The 17,197-nt window shown below is 24.4% G+C and overlaps 1 protein-coding gene across 2 annotated transcripts in view; it reads left to right on the top strand.

The window, feature by feature from the left end:
• Window positions 1–9,190: 9,190 nt before the first annotated feature.
• LOC145829807 (A disintegrin and metalloproteinase with thrombospondin motifs 3-like) overlaps window positions 9,191–17,197 on the top strand; it is a 32,234-nt gene continuing 24,227 nt past the window's right edge. For both annotated transcript variants that reach the window (XM_082937674.1, XM_082937675.1), the window contains exons 1-4: window positions 9,191–9,254; window positions 10,045–10,094; window positions 10,868–11,130; window positions 11,653–11,923. In XM_082937674.1, the coding sequence (XP_082793800.1) occupies window positions 10,882–11,130; window positions 11,653–11,923 (520 nt within the window). In that variant the 5' untranslated portion in view covers window positions 9,191–9,254; window positions 10,045–10,094; window positions 10,868–10,881. The remainder of the gene's footprint in view (window positions 9,255–10,044; window positions 10,095–10,867; window positions 11,131–11,652; window positions 11,924–17,197) is intronic.

Consider the following 17,197-nt stretch of genomic DNA (forward strand, 5'->3'; position numbering starts at 1 on the left):
GGATTTTTTAAATTAAAGTTTTAAGCAGGTTTTTTTATGTTGTGCTTCTTTGCTTCGGAGAAAATTATTAAAGTTAAAATTGATTTTCATATTTTATTTTCAATATTTTTTATACGCCAGGAACTATAATTTTAATATTTAAAATGTATGACATTTTTTTAATGAACTAAGTTTTACATTGTATTCATGCCTAACTTAATTTGTAGATTTTTTTATAATATAGAAAAACAAGTTTTATATTACATACAAGTTTAGAAAGTAAAACATCTTATAAAATTTACTTTGAATAAATTTTACAAAAATACATTTAATTTTTAAGTAATTTATTTATGTCGTTTGAATACATGCTCTTAATTGCTTAAAACTTATGATATACTAAACATGTATCAGGCAGAAAACATGATCGTCTGATTGGTAAAATTTTGAACAACATCAACTAACACATCATCTACTAAAGCTTACATAGATTATAATGTTACAAGTGTTTTTCTTTACTATATAAGTATGTTGAAGTTGTAGTACCATCTAATATTGATTAAAATAGCTATATATTTATCTGCAAGGTTAATAGACCTAATCAATCCACCCGTAATTTTTGAGTATAGGTAATATTAGTAATTCTAGTTTGTAAAACAAACTAACTAAAATAAAAAAAAACTGAGTCAGTTATTTTTTAAAACAAGAAATTGTCACTCAAAATGTTGTAAATATTTGTATGTTTTACTGGTTTAAAGAAAAAAACTATTAAAGTTGTATTCACAAAAAACTATTTTTTTTATTTGGTCATTATCTAATGCTTTTTTTTAATACTAAACATAATTTGTTCGTTTCAAACTCACTCTCACTGCATGATTGTACGAGTACAAACTTTTTTTAACATAATTTCATGTTTAAAGTAATTGTTTGAGAACTATTTAGTAACGTCAAAAACTTTAAATTTAATCACAAGTATAATACCATTTATAATGTTTTCATTTTAAGTAGTAAATGATAAGAAACACTCTTACGAAATATAAAAAAGTTTACTCAAATTTATATAAAGTGGTATGAAGTATTTAAATTACTTAACGACTATGTTACCATTTTAGTCAAATGTTTATTATTACTAAAGCTTTAAAAAGAAATAAGTTGAACATTTACACAATTATATAAATAGGTAAAGTTAAAAAGTACGAGATAAAATTAAACCAAATTAAATAACAAAACTAATGAAGCTATGATTCAAAGTATAGAAACTATTACTCTAATTTAGGCACTTAAAATTTCAATTTTAACAGTTTTTGTACTAGAATTTGATTTTTTTTTGAACAAATATTTTTTCTCAACAAAGCTCTACATCAGGGTTTCCCAAAGTGGGCGGTACCGGCCCCTGGGGCCGATTTTAGTAAGTTGGGGAGAAATAATTAGTAAAGGGCGAAAGGGGGCATTTTTAAAACTTTGAAACCTATTTGATATTCTTGAGTTGCAGATGAAGAGCAAAAAAAAAAAAGAAAAAAGTCTTAGGTGTATATATATTAGTAATTTTGAAACTTACACTAGATATTCTTGAGTTGCAGATAAAGAGCAAATTTTTTAAATTAAAGTCTTGTTGGAGGGAGCAATAGCCTTTTTAATTTCTTCAAAGGGGGCAATTTGAAAAAAAAGTTTGGGAAACCCTGCTCTACATGAAAGTAAAAATTACTCTTTAATTATATTAAATGTAAGTTTGCATATGTCTTTAACTGTAGGTTCCGATTTCGTTTACTAAAAATGGATTAAATAGCATACTCCCAGAGTCATAACGTATTAATAGAACAATTTTAAGTAAGTTTTAAAATTTTCAACCTTGTCTAAACTACTTTTTTCAGTGTAGAAATGCAATTTTGTTTTATTTGCTTTAACAAAAAAATTAGATAAAAATCTAACACTATTAAAAACTTTATAGGCTTTACAAAAAATATCGAGTTTAAAACGTTATTACATAAGTTATTCTTCTAGCAAACACTTAAAAATTATAAGATTTTTTTTTTAAATTAAATGCAAGATAGTTTATTTTCAAACATACGTCAGTAAAACTGTTTGAACATAAATTATTAAGTAAAGTAAAATAAGATGTTTTCGTTTAAAATCTTAAGAACAAGTGTGACTAATGTAACTTGTACAAAGTTTATAAATGGAACTAATTACTTAATAATTTCACTTTATTAAACTCTTTTTTTAACCCTAAAATATTTTATTGGTTTATGATACAAATACACCAAAATTAAATTTCAATTTTATGAAAACTACATACTGTTTTAAGTATATGAAATGAAAATTGTATACAAACTATTTTTTTTTTATTAGTTTAAATAAACATAAAAAAATATATTTGAATTTGATATGCTAAACTGCGTTAAAAGTTTAAATTTTTATATGACATAAACACATTAAAAGTGTGCTTTTAATAGGGAACATGCACGAAAAAAATAAACACACTTTCCACTCTTTTGTCGGAAGGAATTTTATTGTATTTAAATACTATTTGCAACTTAAAACGAATATATTTTTCATTTAATTTCTTTTATAAAACCTAAAGTATTTCAAATCTACTTAATTATTTTTCAAGAGTTAAATGAAGTGTAAAACAGTTTTGAAGGTTGATAAATAAAATTGAATTATATATGACGTAGTTATACAAAATTTTTAAAAATGCTAGTAAAAGAAAAAAAAATAAAGATAATTGAGTATATTCATATATTTTTAGTAGGGCTGTCTTTCTTTTTCCAGAAACTTGCATATTTCGTTTTGATATTTTTTTTTGAAGAGCACTGATTACTAACTATAAAGCTCATCTCGAGCACACCTCTTAAAGACTCTGAACTTGTTATCAGTATTGGAGTTTTGATATTGTATACAATGATGCAAATGATCAAAAATAGCACTGCAATTGTCCTTTTCTTTTTAGTCAGTAACTCCTCTTAAAATTTGACCATGATGTCTCCCAAATACAAAATATATTCTAGTCTACAAAGCAGGTATACTTATATATGACATTCGCGTCAAGTATCTTAGAACACTTTCTTTTAATCTTAAAGTATTCAGAAATTAATTTTCTTGGTGGTATATACTGATATTACTTTTACATCGTGTTTTTCAAAAACAGTTATTATTCGTTTTTGATACCTTAACGAGCATTTTATTTAATAAATAGCTAAAAATACGAACTTTAATCGATTTCAGAGTATTTATTTCTTTTTTTTTGCTCTTCTTTAAAATCTTGTTTGTGTATTTTATTAGTTTTACGAAAATAGTTTGTTCTATATAGTATCAGTTGTTCTAGATATTGGTTCTTTAATAGTATTTTTGTATTTTTAAAAGTTCTTCTTTGAAATCGACTATCAATCTTAATTTTTGTTTTTCTAGCATATTATTTAATAATTTTGTTTAACTACATCAAGTTTAATTTAACTTTGTTCATCAACCTTGAAAACTGTCTTACGTTTCATTTAACTTTTTAAAAATAATCAAGTAAATTTTAAAAGCATTAAGTTTTTTAAACAAATTTAAAGTGAAAAGTATATTCATGTTAAGTTGCAAATGGTAACTAAACACTTTCTATTTTTACACAACTTACTCTTTTTAGGTTTAAAAAGCTATTAATTTTTGTATAATTACAGGAAAAATTTGGTTTTAATACAAACATCTTGAAATTAAACGCTGAGGAAAAATAATAAAAATTGAACTCAAAATAAATAGCTATAAAACCAATAAACAGTTACCTAAACATTCATCATAATGAAATGCTAGTTACAGGGTCGCCAAAAGTTTTTATAAAAAAAAAGGTTTTCTGAATTTCTTGAGGTTTATGAAAGTACGAGTTTTTTGTTCTTTATATAGTATAACATTAAATTTAAGTTAAAAAAAACTGTCTTAAATAGAAGAAAAGTATTGAAAAGGTACTGTAATGTTAATTTTTAGACGTGTTTTGTAATGAATAAATTTATAAATTATACACAAAACAAATATTGTGTTCGGTAGATTTTTCGTATCTAACATAAATTTCATTACTTTACTTGTAAAAATTATTCGAAATTTCAGGTTTTCCAAAATTTTTCAAATTCCAGATTTTCCTAATTTTTTGTCTCAATAGTGAAATTCCAGGTTTCAGGTTTTTTTGGAAACTTTTTAGTTAAAGAAAAAACTTTAGGATATAATTTTATACAAAAGAAATATTTTTTGCCATCGAAAATTTATCAAAAAGTTTTTAAATTTACTTTATGTAATTTCAAAAATATTTACCTACTTTTACTGGTTTCTATAAACAATGTTTTTAAGTTTTTTATATAAAATAGTTAGATAATTCATTTTGATTTAATTTAAAAAAGTTTTAAAGGAAAAACAAACTTTTATTTTCTTTATTTATAAATTATAAAAATTATTCTTAAAATTTTTTCAGTGCTTTTTAAAACTTAGCATTATTCTATATAACTATTATAATCTCTACACATTTTAGTTTGCTTAAATTTATTTTTTTAATTAAATTCTACTATGATCTATGATCCGAGTTGTTTGCAAAAAAATAAAGTGTGTACAGAATTTAGAGCTTTTCGCTGTTTAAATATTTTTTTTTTGTTCGTGAGTTTTACTTTTGTGAATTTTGTACATAAAATAAGATTGTAGGTAAATTATAAAAGCTTAAAACTGGCTAAAACTAGTAATAAAGAACTTATTTGCCGTTTTTATACTGTTTATATACGAGAATCTAATAACTTTTAATCTATATTTTTCAATAATTATACGAAATTTACGAGTATAAGTTTTTAAATGGCAAACCGTAATTTATTTTAATAGTTTGTACTGCGACAGTTTAGTTCTACTTTATCAAAAAGCTTATCCCAAACAATAAAACATTAAAAGAATTTTTTGTAATTTAAAAAAATCTACGATTTTTGAAATCATCTTTATATTATTCTTCATTAAATTGAAATTCATGAAATTTTTACAAGTATCTGGTTTCACCTTCTTTTTCATTATAAACTATATATTTTTGCTAACGAACTTGTTTTAAATAAGAGAAGAGATAACTTAATTTACTTAGTGTAAAACTTTATAAATATAATTTTTTAAATTAGCTATGAATTTTATTTTTTGAACTTTAAAAGTATTTTTAGATTTAATTTTAAATAATTTTTGTTCTAAAGCTAACTTTTTATTTACTTAAGGAAAGTAATTTTATAAATGATAATAATTTAATAAATGAGCAGTGTGTAGCTCGATGACAGAAAAGCATTTTCAACTCCAAATTAACCCACTGAACTTATAAGCATAATTTTTTTCTTATACTTGTTTTATAAACAAAAAAAACTAAAATAGTTATACTCTAACTGCTTGATTTATGAGAAAGAAGCAAAAAATAGAATTACAAAAGTTTTTAAATAAAACATAGTAAAAGTATATAAGTTTATGATTAGCCAAATTACAGATATAAATGTTTTTCGATAATATATGTACAATATGAAAAAAAAAAGTTTTTATCTTTAACAGCAGTTTGTTACATTAAAACGTCAAATAAATTGATGAAAGCTTTGTAAATAGAAGTTTGGTTTATTTTCACTTGACAGTTATTTATGAGCTATATTATAGCCTTTCTGATTGTAGTTAGAGTTTAGTTGTTATTGAAATAAAATTTGTGCAACAAGTTACAAAGTATGACTAAATTTATTGCATAAATAAATAAGTTACTTTTGAAATAAATAAAACATTTTTGTTTAAAACTTTTAAGAAAGTAGATAAAAAATTAACAAAGAGATTGAAATTGAACATAGAACAATAGTTTTTAAGGGTGAGTGTCAAAATAACACAGCGACACTTTAGCATGGGTCGTCAATTTACCACGGTGCGTCACTATTGCACGGCGTCACTTGAACACAATTCTTCACTTTTGCACAGTGGGGAATTTTCGGTCACTTTTGCACGGCGTCACTTTAGCACGGGGTTAGTTTTGCACGGCGTCATTTTAGCACAGTGCGTCACTTTAGCACAGTGGGTCACTTTTTCATGACGTCACTTTAGAACCGGAAGTTTATTTAGCACGGTGGGTCACTTTTGCATGGAGGTTCACTTTTGCACGGCGACACTTTAGCACGTTGAGACACTTTTTTACGGCGTCACTTTAACACGGACTGTAACTTTTGTACGGCGTAGCTTTAGCACGGAGAGTCATTGTAGCACAGTTAGTTAATTTTGCACAGAGCGTTAATTTAGCACCAACTAAAGCTAAAAAGTGCTTTATAAGATAGGGAGATTTATGAAATTTTATACAATTAATTAAAAAAATTTATGTGACTACTTTATGTTTGTAAAGTTTAAACTTGAATTAAAACTTCTTTTTTTTTGTTTTTAGGAAAACTAAACTTTTGTTTTTTTCGCACTTTGTAAATCTAATAAAAAATTTTTTAACCCTATTTAATATCAAATCTAAAAATTTTAAAGCTTGTTACTCATTAATCATACATATTTAAAACTAATTGAATAATACGATATGATAATAATGATAATTACTAATCAATACGATAATATAAAAAAAAACAAAGCTAAGATTTTTCAAAACTTTGTGAAAAAACTCACGAATACAAAGAAGCAAAATTATTTTAAAAACAAATGAAAGTTTGCTTTTAGAGACTTTTAGTGTATTAATATTTACTGATTTTGTAATTAATATATACTTTTAAATTCTTTATACTATATGGTATTATAATGTTTGTAATATTCTACAGTTTTATTTTTTTAGGCTAGAAAGTTTAGTAAAACAAAGAAAAGTCTTCAAGTATTAACCTTAATAAATCAAATTATATTGACCGAAAAACTTGGAAATTTTAAACATTTTTTTTTTGAAACAACAACATTTTTTTCAAGTACTGAATTTTGTTTCATACAACATTATTTTGTTTTAGACTAGATGTAGTCTGTGTTTTTAAAGTGAAAATAAATGCTTAAACTTATAGTTTTAAGTAGCTTCATAAAAACACGTGTTGATTAAATTTTAGTTTTAAAATTTTACCTAAGTAAACAACAAACATATACGAAATTTATTTATTCATTTAATGTTTATTCTTAATTGTATACTCTCGAATAAAATCTTAGGTTTTAGTCTTATTATTTCTGCAAACTTTTGTTATTTTATTCTTAATTTTTCTTTTCTAAGCCTTTTCTTAAACACATAAATATATATATGAAAAGCAGTGAAACGTAAAAAAATATTAAGATTTTTTTGATTTTTTTACCTTGAATTTTTAAGTATTCAAAACATATGTATTAAGGTACTAAAATTTTCAAACATTAAAATAAGTTTTTGTTTGAACACTTAATACCAAAACTTAAAACTATATAACTAAAAATTTAGTAACAGAAGTAAACTTAATTTTGCTTTAAAGTTTATAAGACTTTTACTTTACAAAACTGAATGATTACTTGAAATTACAATAGTTTGTTTTAACATTTATACCAGTAAAACTATTTACATGTTTGAAATAAAAAATAAAAATACCTAGTGATTGAACAATTTTCTTAGTTAGGTTTGTTCATTAAACTTTGCTTTACATACTACTACACCGTTATCAAAACCAGATAACACTATATTAAAAATTTTAAAATAAATTTGTAAATAAAGCTTGAATTTTCTACAAATCTAATGCATGTTTACTTTGATTTTTTAATTTAGTTTTTATTCACGTTTTTTATATATTACAAAATTATAAATACTTCTAATTATAATTGTATTATTGAAAACTTTTTAAATAAAGGTTTGAAAAGGTTTTGTTTATGCAAAAATTACGTTCAGTGCAAAAAAAAAAATTAAAAAAAAAAACGCTTCAAGCAAATACAGAAGAACAAAAAACGGTGCAAAAATGACCCACCGTGCTAAAATGACACTCTGCTATAAAGTGACGCTGTGCGGCAGTGTCGCTTCGTGCTAAAGTAATGCAGTGCAAAAATGACCCTCTGTACTAAAGTGACGCACTGTGCAATATTGACGCCACGCATTTCTGACCGTTCCTAGTTTTTTATATCTACCTTAACCTGCTTTTTAACGCCAAGCATCATTAAAATGTTATGTTTAATTTTAAGTAAATATAGTATTTCATTACTCGTGTAATTGTCATACTGTGTATGTTTACCAACAAAATATACATATTGTTTTAATGTGATTAAATTTAGATTATTTTTGTTACAGTTTTAGATTATTTAGTATTAAAATACTATCATACTTTTCTAGCTGTTTAACTGTTATCTTGTCTACACAGACTTTGAACTTTAAATAAGTTTTTAACATTACGTTGAAAAATTTATTTGGGTTTAATACGATGATTTTTAAATCTATTATTTGCGAAAAAAGATTGAATATAAGTTTTTACCTTTATTAACGTGTTGTTCTATTAAATAGGCAGCTTTTTAAGAAGTGAAGCTTGTTTTAGTTCTAAATTCGGCAATTTTGTCTTCCAATGAGCTCGTTTTTTCGGATCTTCTTTTATCTAAAACTAAAAAAACTTAAAAAACACTTTATGACAACTAATACTGATAAGGTTTTTCTATTTTACAAGTAGTGAATCAAGAAAAAAAAAAATGCTTAAAACGTTTAAATTTTTTGAAACAACTTACTTTTTTATTTTCATACGGATTTATATATTTTTTCAAATAGTGAAAGTAATTATACATAACTCCAGTAAATTTCAAGTACAAATATAATTATTAAAAAAAACTTTAGATGGTTTGAAAATAACGGTAGAATAAAAATCTAAAGTGATTGAGTATCAATGTAAAACACATAACTATTTTTGCAATTTGAACAAAAAAATAAATCCGAATGAAAACAAAAAGTAGTTACTTCAAAAACATTTAAATATTTTAAGCATAATATTTTTTTATTCTGTTGATTTACTACTTGTAAATTGAAAAAAATCTTTTCAGTGTTAACTGTCATAAAAAGTTTTTTTAAGTTTGCTAGATAGCGTGTGTTTTTTGAAAGACTTTTGAAAAAATAGTTCATACTTAGTTTTTATAGTTATACTTTTATAAAACTGTATTGTTTAGCGCTTTTAAGTTTGTTAGTTCCATTCCTAAATATAGTAAAATATTTACGTGTAAACCAATTTTGGTTAAACACTAAGTTATAGATGGTATAAAGTTATTTAACTTGTTTTCTAGTATTAATGTATAAATTTATATCAATAGCTGTGTAAATAAAGATGAATATAAGATTTTGGGCAAAATACTGGTATACTGTTAAGAAGATAGTAAGTTAAGTTATATGTTTTATTTCAAATGATTAAATTTAAAGATGAAAGATAATTTTATTACTTGATCTGTAACTTGTAAACATCTCAAAGAAACAATTCAGTATATATTTATTTATTTAAACTTAGTTACATTTATAGTTTTTTTTTAATTACTTATAACTAACAATTATTTATATATATGTATTAAAGGTTTTATATAAAAGTTCTGGTCGATAGTGCTCGAAAAATTAAATTTGAGCTAAATATTTATCTAATTATATAAAAACTATAATCTATACAGCTGTTTCATCAGTAAGTTACAGTTTATTATAATAGTGAACAGAAATTTCGATTTAAATTTTTTTATAATAATTGTGACGTAGTAATGGTACAGTTTATTGTACGATTAGCTGAATTTGAAATAATACGCTGTGAATGTTAATTTATGCTTTTAAGGAAAGTTTAGAAAGGTTTCCCAACAGTCTAAAAGATTTTTTCTAATAGCTTAAAACATTTTTCCAAAATAACCTTTCTAAACTTTCCTTAAAAGCATAAATTAACATTCACAGCGTATTATTTTAAATTCAGCTAATTGTACAATAAACTGTACCATTACTACGTCACAATTATTATAGAAAATTTAAAATCGAAACTTCTGTTCACTATTATAATAAACTGTAACTTACTAACGATCACATGAAATTTTACATTTCATGTGTGAAACAGCTGTATAGATTATATTTTTTATATAACTAGATAAATATATATATGTATATATGTATCTATTTAAAATGACTAATAATTTTAGGTAATTTTTGCAATCATTTTGGTTTATTGCTCTGGACAACACATAAGAAGGTTCTTTAACAGTCATGAAAGTAGGATTAATTTCTTTTATACAACTTTTTTAAGTTAAATTTTTAACTAGTTTAAAATAAGTTTTTAAAAAAGTATGAAATCACAAAAACTCATTTTAGTGTTAAAATAGTTTACACAGTTATATGATGATTACTACTGTTATAATTTTGTATATCTTAGAGTTATATCAAGGTGATTATACAGTTAAAGACAGCGAGCTATGAATTTTCAAAACATGATTTAAAAAAATCTTACCATATGCAACAGAATAGCAATAGTTTAAGATTTAAATGAAATTATAAATTAATATTCTTATTAAGTTTATTTTTTCACTTCAAAAACTACAACTACATGCATAAAGTTAAATTTATTTTGATATTTTTACTCTTTTGAAAGTTGTGTTAGAAACTTAAGCTTTGTTATTTATCAATTGTTAAAGTTAAATATACCTTAATTGTTTTTAAACTATATGTCTACAAAAATAGTTTAAAATACAAAACAACCATAGATCATTTAATTTAAACGTATATTTTTGTTTTATTAGAAAAAGTAATGTTATAACACTTACTTGACTAAATAAAAAAAAGGTAAAAATTAAACCTGTAAGTAAATTTTTATATTTAATATACATAACACATTATGCTGTGCTAACATTCTAACACAATTCTATTGAGTTATATAAAGTTTTTAATTCTATGGTTTTGTGTTGTAACCATTTGTTGCTTAAAAAGAAAACTTTTAATGTAGAACTAATTACATATTATACTTTAAAGTTTTAGATTGTTGTATGAAAAGAAACATTACATATAAGCATCATTCAACATACTATATTCGTGTTTTGGCAAGTATGAACGGGTCGACAATTAAGCCACTTTTTGTTGTTGCACTAGTTGAGCAACAACAACACTTTTCGTATAGTGAAACTGAGCTAAGTAAAAGCTGTCATTATCTTGCTGGAGAAATACATGGCAAAGTAAATAAGAATAAAACTACAAAAGGCATCGTTCAAGTTAAATTATGTCTGAACAACAAAGCTGTGAGTGCATAATAATAATAATAAAAAGTTATAAATATTTATATTTAAAAAAATACTTTATTCTTATAATAGTGTAAATACTAATCATTAAAGATCAAATAAATAACACGTGTTAAGTATTAAACGTATTAAAATTTTGTGTAAAAAACAGTTTCAATTGTAAAAACTTCAAACGTAAAAAATATTCATTCAACAAATAATAACTTATAGTATATTCATTTTTAAGTAGTAGATTGAAGCAAAAGTGTTTTTTTTTGTAGTATTTAAACTTTTTTTAAACGTAAAAACTTTAACTAAGTATTATTTTAGCATAGATTTTTTTTTTCTTATTTACATTAAACCGTTTAGCTTTTTTGTTTACGCTACTTATCTTTTAAGTTTAAGGCAAAATTTTTTTAAACTATTTAAAATGGTTTAATTTTTTTTACGACATTAACTTTAATTATTTTAATTAATAAAATAAGCTAAGTGGTTTTATAAATAACTAAACGTACTTTAAAAAATCCTGGATTTTTACTACAGAGTGGTTGGATTATCAAAGGAAAGAAAAAGTACAACGTAGAGTATCTTATCAATACAAACATGAAAGAAAAAAGCTTTAATAGTAAAAAAACAAGAAAAAAAAGATCTTTATCAAGAAAACACATCCTAGTAGTGAAACAAGATCATCTATATGGTAAAAAAAATTATAATGTAGCAAAAGCAGATTCAGCTGTAAGACAAATAATAGCCTTAAGTCGAAATCTTACCAACGAAAATAAGAAAAGCGAAACAACTTTATATAAAAAAACAGGTTTCTACTATTGTAAGTCTGAAACTTAATGATTTTAAAATAACTAATCAAAATATAAATTTGAGTGTTTGTTAACAAAAGATCCTAGTGAAACAAGTTCACTAAAAAAATAATAAAAACAAATGATACAGTCTCCTTTTATTGTACCGACATATGTTTCTGTGTGTTAACGAATCAAAACACTTCAACTGGGATCTGTAAAAAAACAAATACTGTAAAGAAAAAGAATATAAGCTAAGGTAGGTGTATACATGTGTTCATTAAAATAAAAATAATATTTACAGATATTTAGAGGTTAATGGTTAATAATAGGTAAAATACTTTATGTTAAACCCGAATGTTATTAAACTATATAATATTTGTAATTATTAAGTCTAAATTAAGTAAATTAAACTAAATTACACGATAAAATAACAAGTTATAATATAAACTACTTACATGAATGGAAGGAAGAATTAATTTAAATTTATTTACCGGTTGCTAATGATTGAACAAAATATATTTAATAATTACGTCACAGTTTATATGAATATTAGGTTTAGTTATTAAAACTGTACTATAAAGTTAAATAATTTATTCTTTAAATTTGTAAAAGCAGTAAAAAGCTTTAATATAAAAAGTAATAAGTAAAGTATAAATTTATTGATTCAACAATTAATGGTTGTTGTTTCACTTTTTATTCAAAGTAGATTACATACTACTTTTCATAATAAAACGCTTTACTGCTTTTCCAAAGATAAAGAAAAAATTATTTAACTTTATAATACAAATTAAATAGCTAAACCTAATGTTTATATATATTGTGACGTAATTATTAGATACATTTTGTTCGATCATTAGCAACCAGTAAATAAATTTGAACCAGTTATTCTTTCCATTCATGTAAGTAGTTTATATTATGGTTTGTTATTTTATTGTGTATTTTAGTTTACTTTATTTAATTTACACGTAATAGTTACTAATATTATATAGTTTTATAACAGTCGGATTTAACATTAAGTATTTTACCTATTATTAACCATTGACCTCTAAAAATCTGTAAAAATTATTTTTGTTTTAATCAACATATGTATACACCAGGGTTTCCCAAACTCATTTACTAAATCGCCCCTTTTCAGAAATTAAAAAAAAAAATCGCCCCCTATCATTTTATAAAGTATTTTTTTCTCCTTAACTACGCACTTTTGAGCCAAAAAAGTTGTATTCGATATGTAATTTAGTCTGTAACTTCTTATGAACGCACTTTTGGGCTGTGTTCAAAGTAATTTACTGGGCTTGAAAAAAATAATTTACAGTTATATTCCTATAAGTAAAGTGTATTAAAATAATTAAATATTAAAAAGTTGTTTGTAATATGTATTCAATTCTGTTTAAATATAAAAAAAATTTACTAAAAAATCCTTTCTAAAGTCGACTTGTTAAAAAAATGTACTTACGGGTTAAATAATTTGAAAAACTAATATATAAGAAAATTAAAAAAGTCCAGCAAAACTGTAATAAATTGATTTACTATCATTGTGATATAGGAATTACTACTGTGAACTGAAAACCAAATTAAAAGCGCATTTCAAAGTATTAAGTATCAAAAAGCTAAACTTTATTTGTTCTGCACAAGCAGTTTTCAAGTTACTTAGTGGGCCGAAATTTGACTGGATCTGAACCGTACGTTACTCATTTAAAATCTTAACTGAAACCTGACATTAAAATAATCTCTTATACAAAGAATTCCGGAAATTTAGAAGTGAATGCTCGGTAACTTATTTAAGTCGCACTATATACTTAAACTGTTTTATAAATAGGCATACTCTAAAATTACTGTACCATAGATTAAAAAATTACAAAAAAATGAACAGCTTATTTTAAACACAATAAAATCATCATTGCTGATCTAGTTTTAGGGAGTTTGACCGACTGGTTGATTATCTCACATGAAAAGTGGTTTTAAAATAGCTTCTATTAATGCAGAAAATGGTTAATTTCAATGCTAAAATGTTTTATAAACAAGTTAGTTGTAAAGTTAAAAAGATAATTTTTAATTTTTTAAGCTATATGTTTCGTAAAAGAATACCATGAAACAGTATTTGACTTGGAATAACCTTTAAATAACTAAACCTTAATCCTAACCTTAATTTAAATTAAAAATGAATAAAGGTTTTACAGTTAATTTTGTGAACAGAAAGTAATCAAATAATTTTTTTTTATTAGATTGAAATTTGTTTTGTAACTGTAGCAGTCTTTTCGATGGCTTGTTTAATTATGTTCAAAAATTAATGTTTTCTAGCTATCAACCTATAATAATTTAACAGAAGAAAGCAGTGTAAAATTAAAAGCTAGAGTTAAAATATTAAAACAAACAACATATTTTTAAATTGTCAAAATATTTTAAATTAAGATAAAACAAAAAACAGTTGTACTAACAATTAAAATTTCCTTAACATACATCTTTTTTACAATAATAAATCAAGTTAGAAATTAAAGCTGACTTCAAGAATCTTTTTAGTGAAATATTTAAAGTCATTTCAAATAGAGAACTCAAATTTATACTCTTTTAAAGTCAAAAAATCTTTTTTGAAATAATAATTTTAACGGTTTATATTTTTTTTTTACTTGTACAGATTAAACAAGTTATAATAAAAAATGTCCAATAAATATCTTTTAAACAAATATTTTATTCACTATGTTATAAAAACTTTTAGTGTAATTTTGAAACGACAAATATAAACTAGTCATTACATAATTAAAACAAAATTAACCAAGTCAAAACATAACTATTAATAACTTTAAAACATAAACAACTCAATAAATACAGTAGACTTCCGCTTGAATTTGCACTTTGAACAAAATCAAAAAGTGCGAGCTCAAAAATGCATTATCTTTATTTTTACAAGTTGGCAAATTTTAATATGTTATATTGTAATAATGTTATGAATAAACGTAAAATCCACTAAAGCATAAAATAAGCATTCATTAAAAAAGATTGATCTATATAAGCTATTAAGTATAGTAAAAATTTTGTTTCATTAATACTTAGTTAGTTGTATACTTTGTTTAAGCTAAATTTAAGAAATTATAAATTTGCATTTGTTTTGGGTAGTGCGACTTCAAGAGGAAATCTACCATAGTTAATACTCATTAGGCATTAAGCAAACCTGTTATACAATAAATAACTTAGTAAAATTGTTTTAATAAAAAAGATACTTAAATACAACAGAAACCAGCTTCAATAAGAAATCTTTTAAAAAAACAACTAAAATTGAAGACCTTACAGAAAATAATGTCTGCAACTGAAGTCTAATCTAATAAGATGGATGAGCTTCATCACTGCTTGCAAGTTTTTCTGTATCTGGTTCTAAATCAGTCAAATAAAGCCTCAAGTCACCTCCTTTACAAATATATAGATTATATGTTTCGCTCAAGATGTTGATAACTGTACTGAAAGCTTTCTCAACAACATAGCTAAAAGGAAAAGCTATTAACAACAATCTAACTTCCTCCGAAATGATTGGATACTTTTGCCTTAGTTTTTGTTGAGTCCGAAAGCTTTCATATCGTTCTTTGGAAAAGTTTACTTTAAGTTCAAGATCAGTTTGTAAGTCTGAGAAAGTTTTCTATAATTCAACGTTTACTTCAAAAAGATCTGCTTTAAAGGAATCCATGATCCACTTCGGGACGTTTAATTAAAAACGTCTGTAAACCGTTTATCAATATCACATTTAAGCTATTCTAGATGAGATGAAAATACTTTTACTTCACCTTCACTTACTTGAAATTTTAAGTTTTTCAAACTTTCAAACTGTGAAAACTGATTATTTTTGAAATTTTTTCAATACAGTTCAATATGGTTTCTGAAACTGGTTATCTTACTTTTGACTTATACAAGACTCAAGTTTTTACCTTGTAAAGTTTTGTTCAGATATTGTAGATCTTACCATATAAGTCTGACATGTAAGCAATGTCTATTTTTCTTTTAACAAGATTGTCTACCAACACCTTATCATTTTCAGAAAAAAATCAATAACTGAATTAAAAACAGCCCAAAACAATCTAAACAATTTTCTTTTGATAATCATTTCACTTCTGTATACATTATCAGCTCACAAAACCCCATCATTGTCGTTGCACAGCTGTTTAAACAGACGACTTTGTAAAGCATGCCTTTTTATTTTGTTGACAGATTTTATCACAAAGTTTAATGAGTCATTTAAACGGACGCTCAAATTTTTTGCTACTAAATGTTGGCGATGTATATCGCAATGTTGAGTAAATATACCAGGGTTTAACTCTTTGTAAAATGTGATTAGTTCACGATACTTTCCTATCATAGATGGAGCACCATCTGTTGCAATTCCTATAAGGTTTTTTGAAGGTAATTTATTTAATTCAAAATATTTTTTTGTTTTTCAAACACAAACCTTCCTGTGCTATGCGTTTCCATAAGTAGGGAGAACGCTAGTTCTTCGTATGTTTTATCATCAACTATTAAACGCACGCCAACAAAAAGAAGACAATTATTCCCTGACAATTTGGATTCATCAACCTGCATGGAAAAAAAATATTGCAAATCATTTGAACTAACTTTTGTTCAACACATTCTAACATTTCATCTATACGTATTTTCACAGTGTTGTTGCTTAAAGGAATAGAACGTAAAACATTACTGGTGTTTTTATAATTAATGACTTTTTCGAGAACTGTTTTTAAGACAGGAATAAACGTTTTTTCCCCTATTGTGTGAGGCAGTCCTTGTTTAGCAACTATGAGAGACAGAATATAAGAAGCTAATTGTCCATCTTCAATACTTTGTGTAGATTTCTTGAACATGTTTGTGATTTTACACTGTTTTGTTTTATCATCTCGACGTTTTATGAAATACTTTACATTCTTATCAACTTGTTTCGGAATGAAGTCTATATTTGACATAAACAAAATTGACTTTTTTTGTTAAAGTTTTACCTCATGGTTAAATATTTAATGGCAAGCTAAAATTAGTAAATTAACAAGGTTGAAAATAAAAATTTTATTACTGCCCAAAATTTTAAAATCGCCCCCTCATCCGCCCCCTTACTAGTTATCACTTCCCCCTTTCGCCCCTTTACTAAAATTCGCCCCCAGACTTACTAAAATCGCCCCTAGGGGGGCGATATCGCCCACTTTGGGAAACCCTGGTATACACCTACCTTAGCTTCTATTCTCTTTCTTTACATTACAGTATTTATTTTTTTTACAGAATCCAGTTGAATTGTGTTAATCCGTTAACACACAGAAACATATGTT

The sequence above is a fragment of the Thalia democratica genome, chromosome 2 (assembly GCF_965202585.1).
Source record: "Thalia democratica chromosome 2, ktThaDemo2.hap1.1, whole genome shotgun sequence".
NCBI lineage: Eukaryota > Metazoa > Chordata > Thaliacea > Salpida > Salpidae > Thalia > Thalia democratica.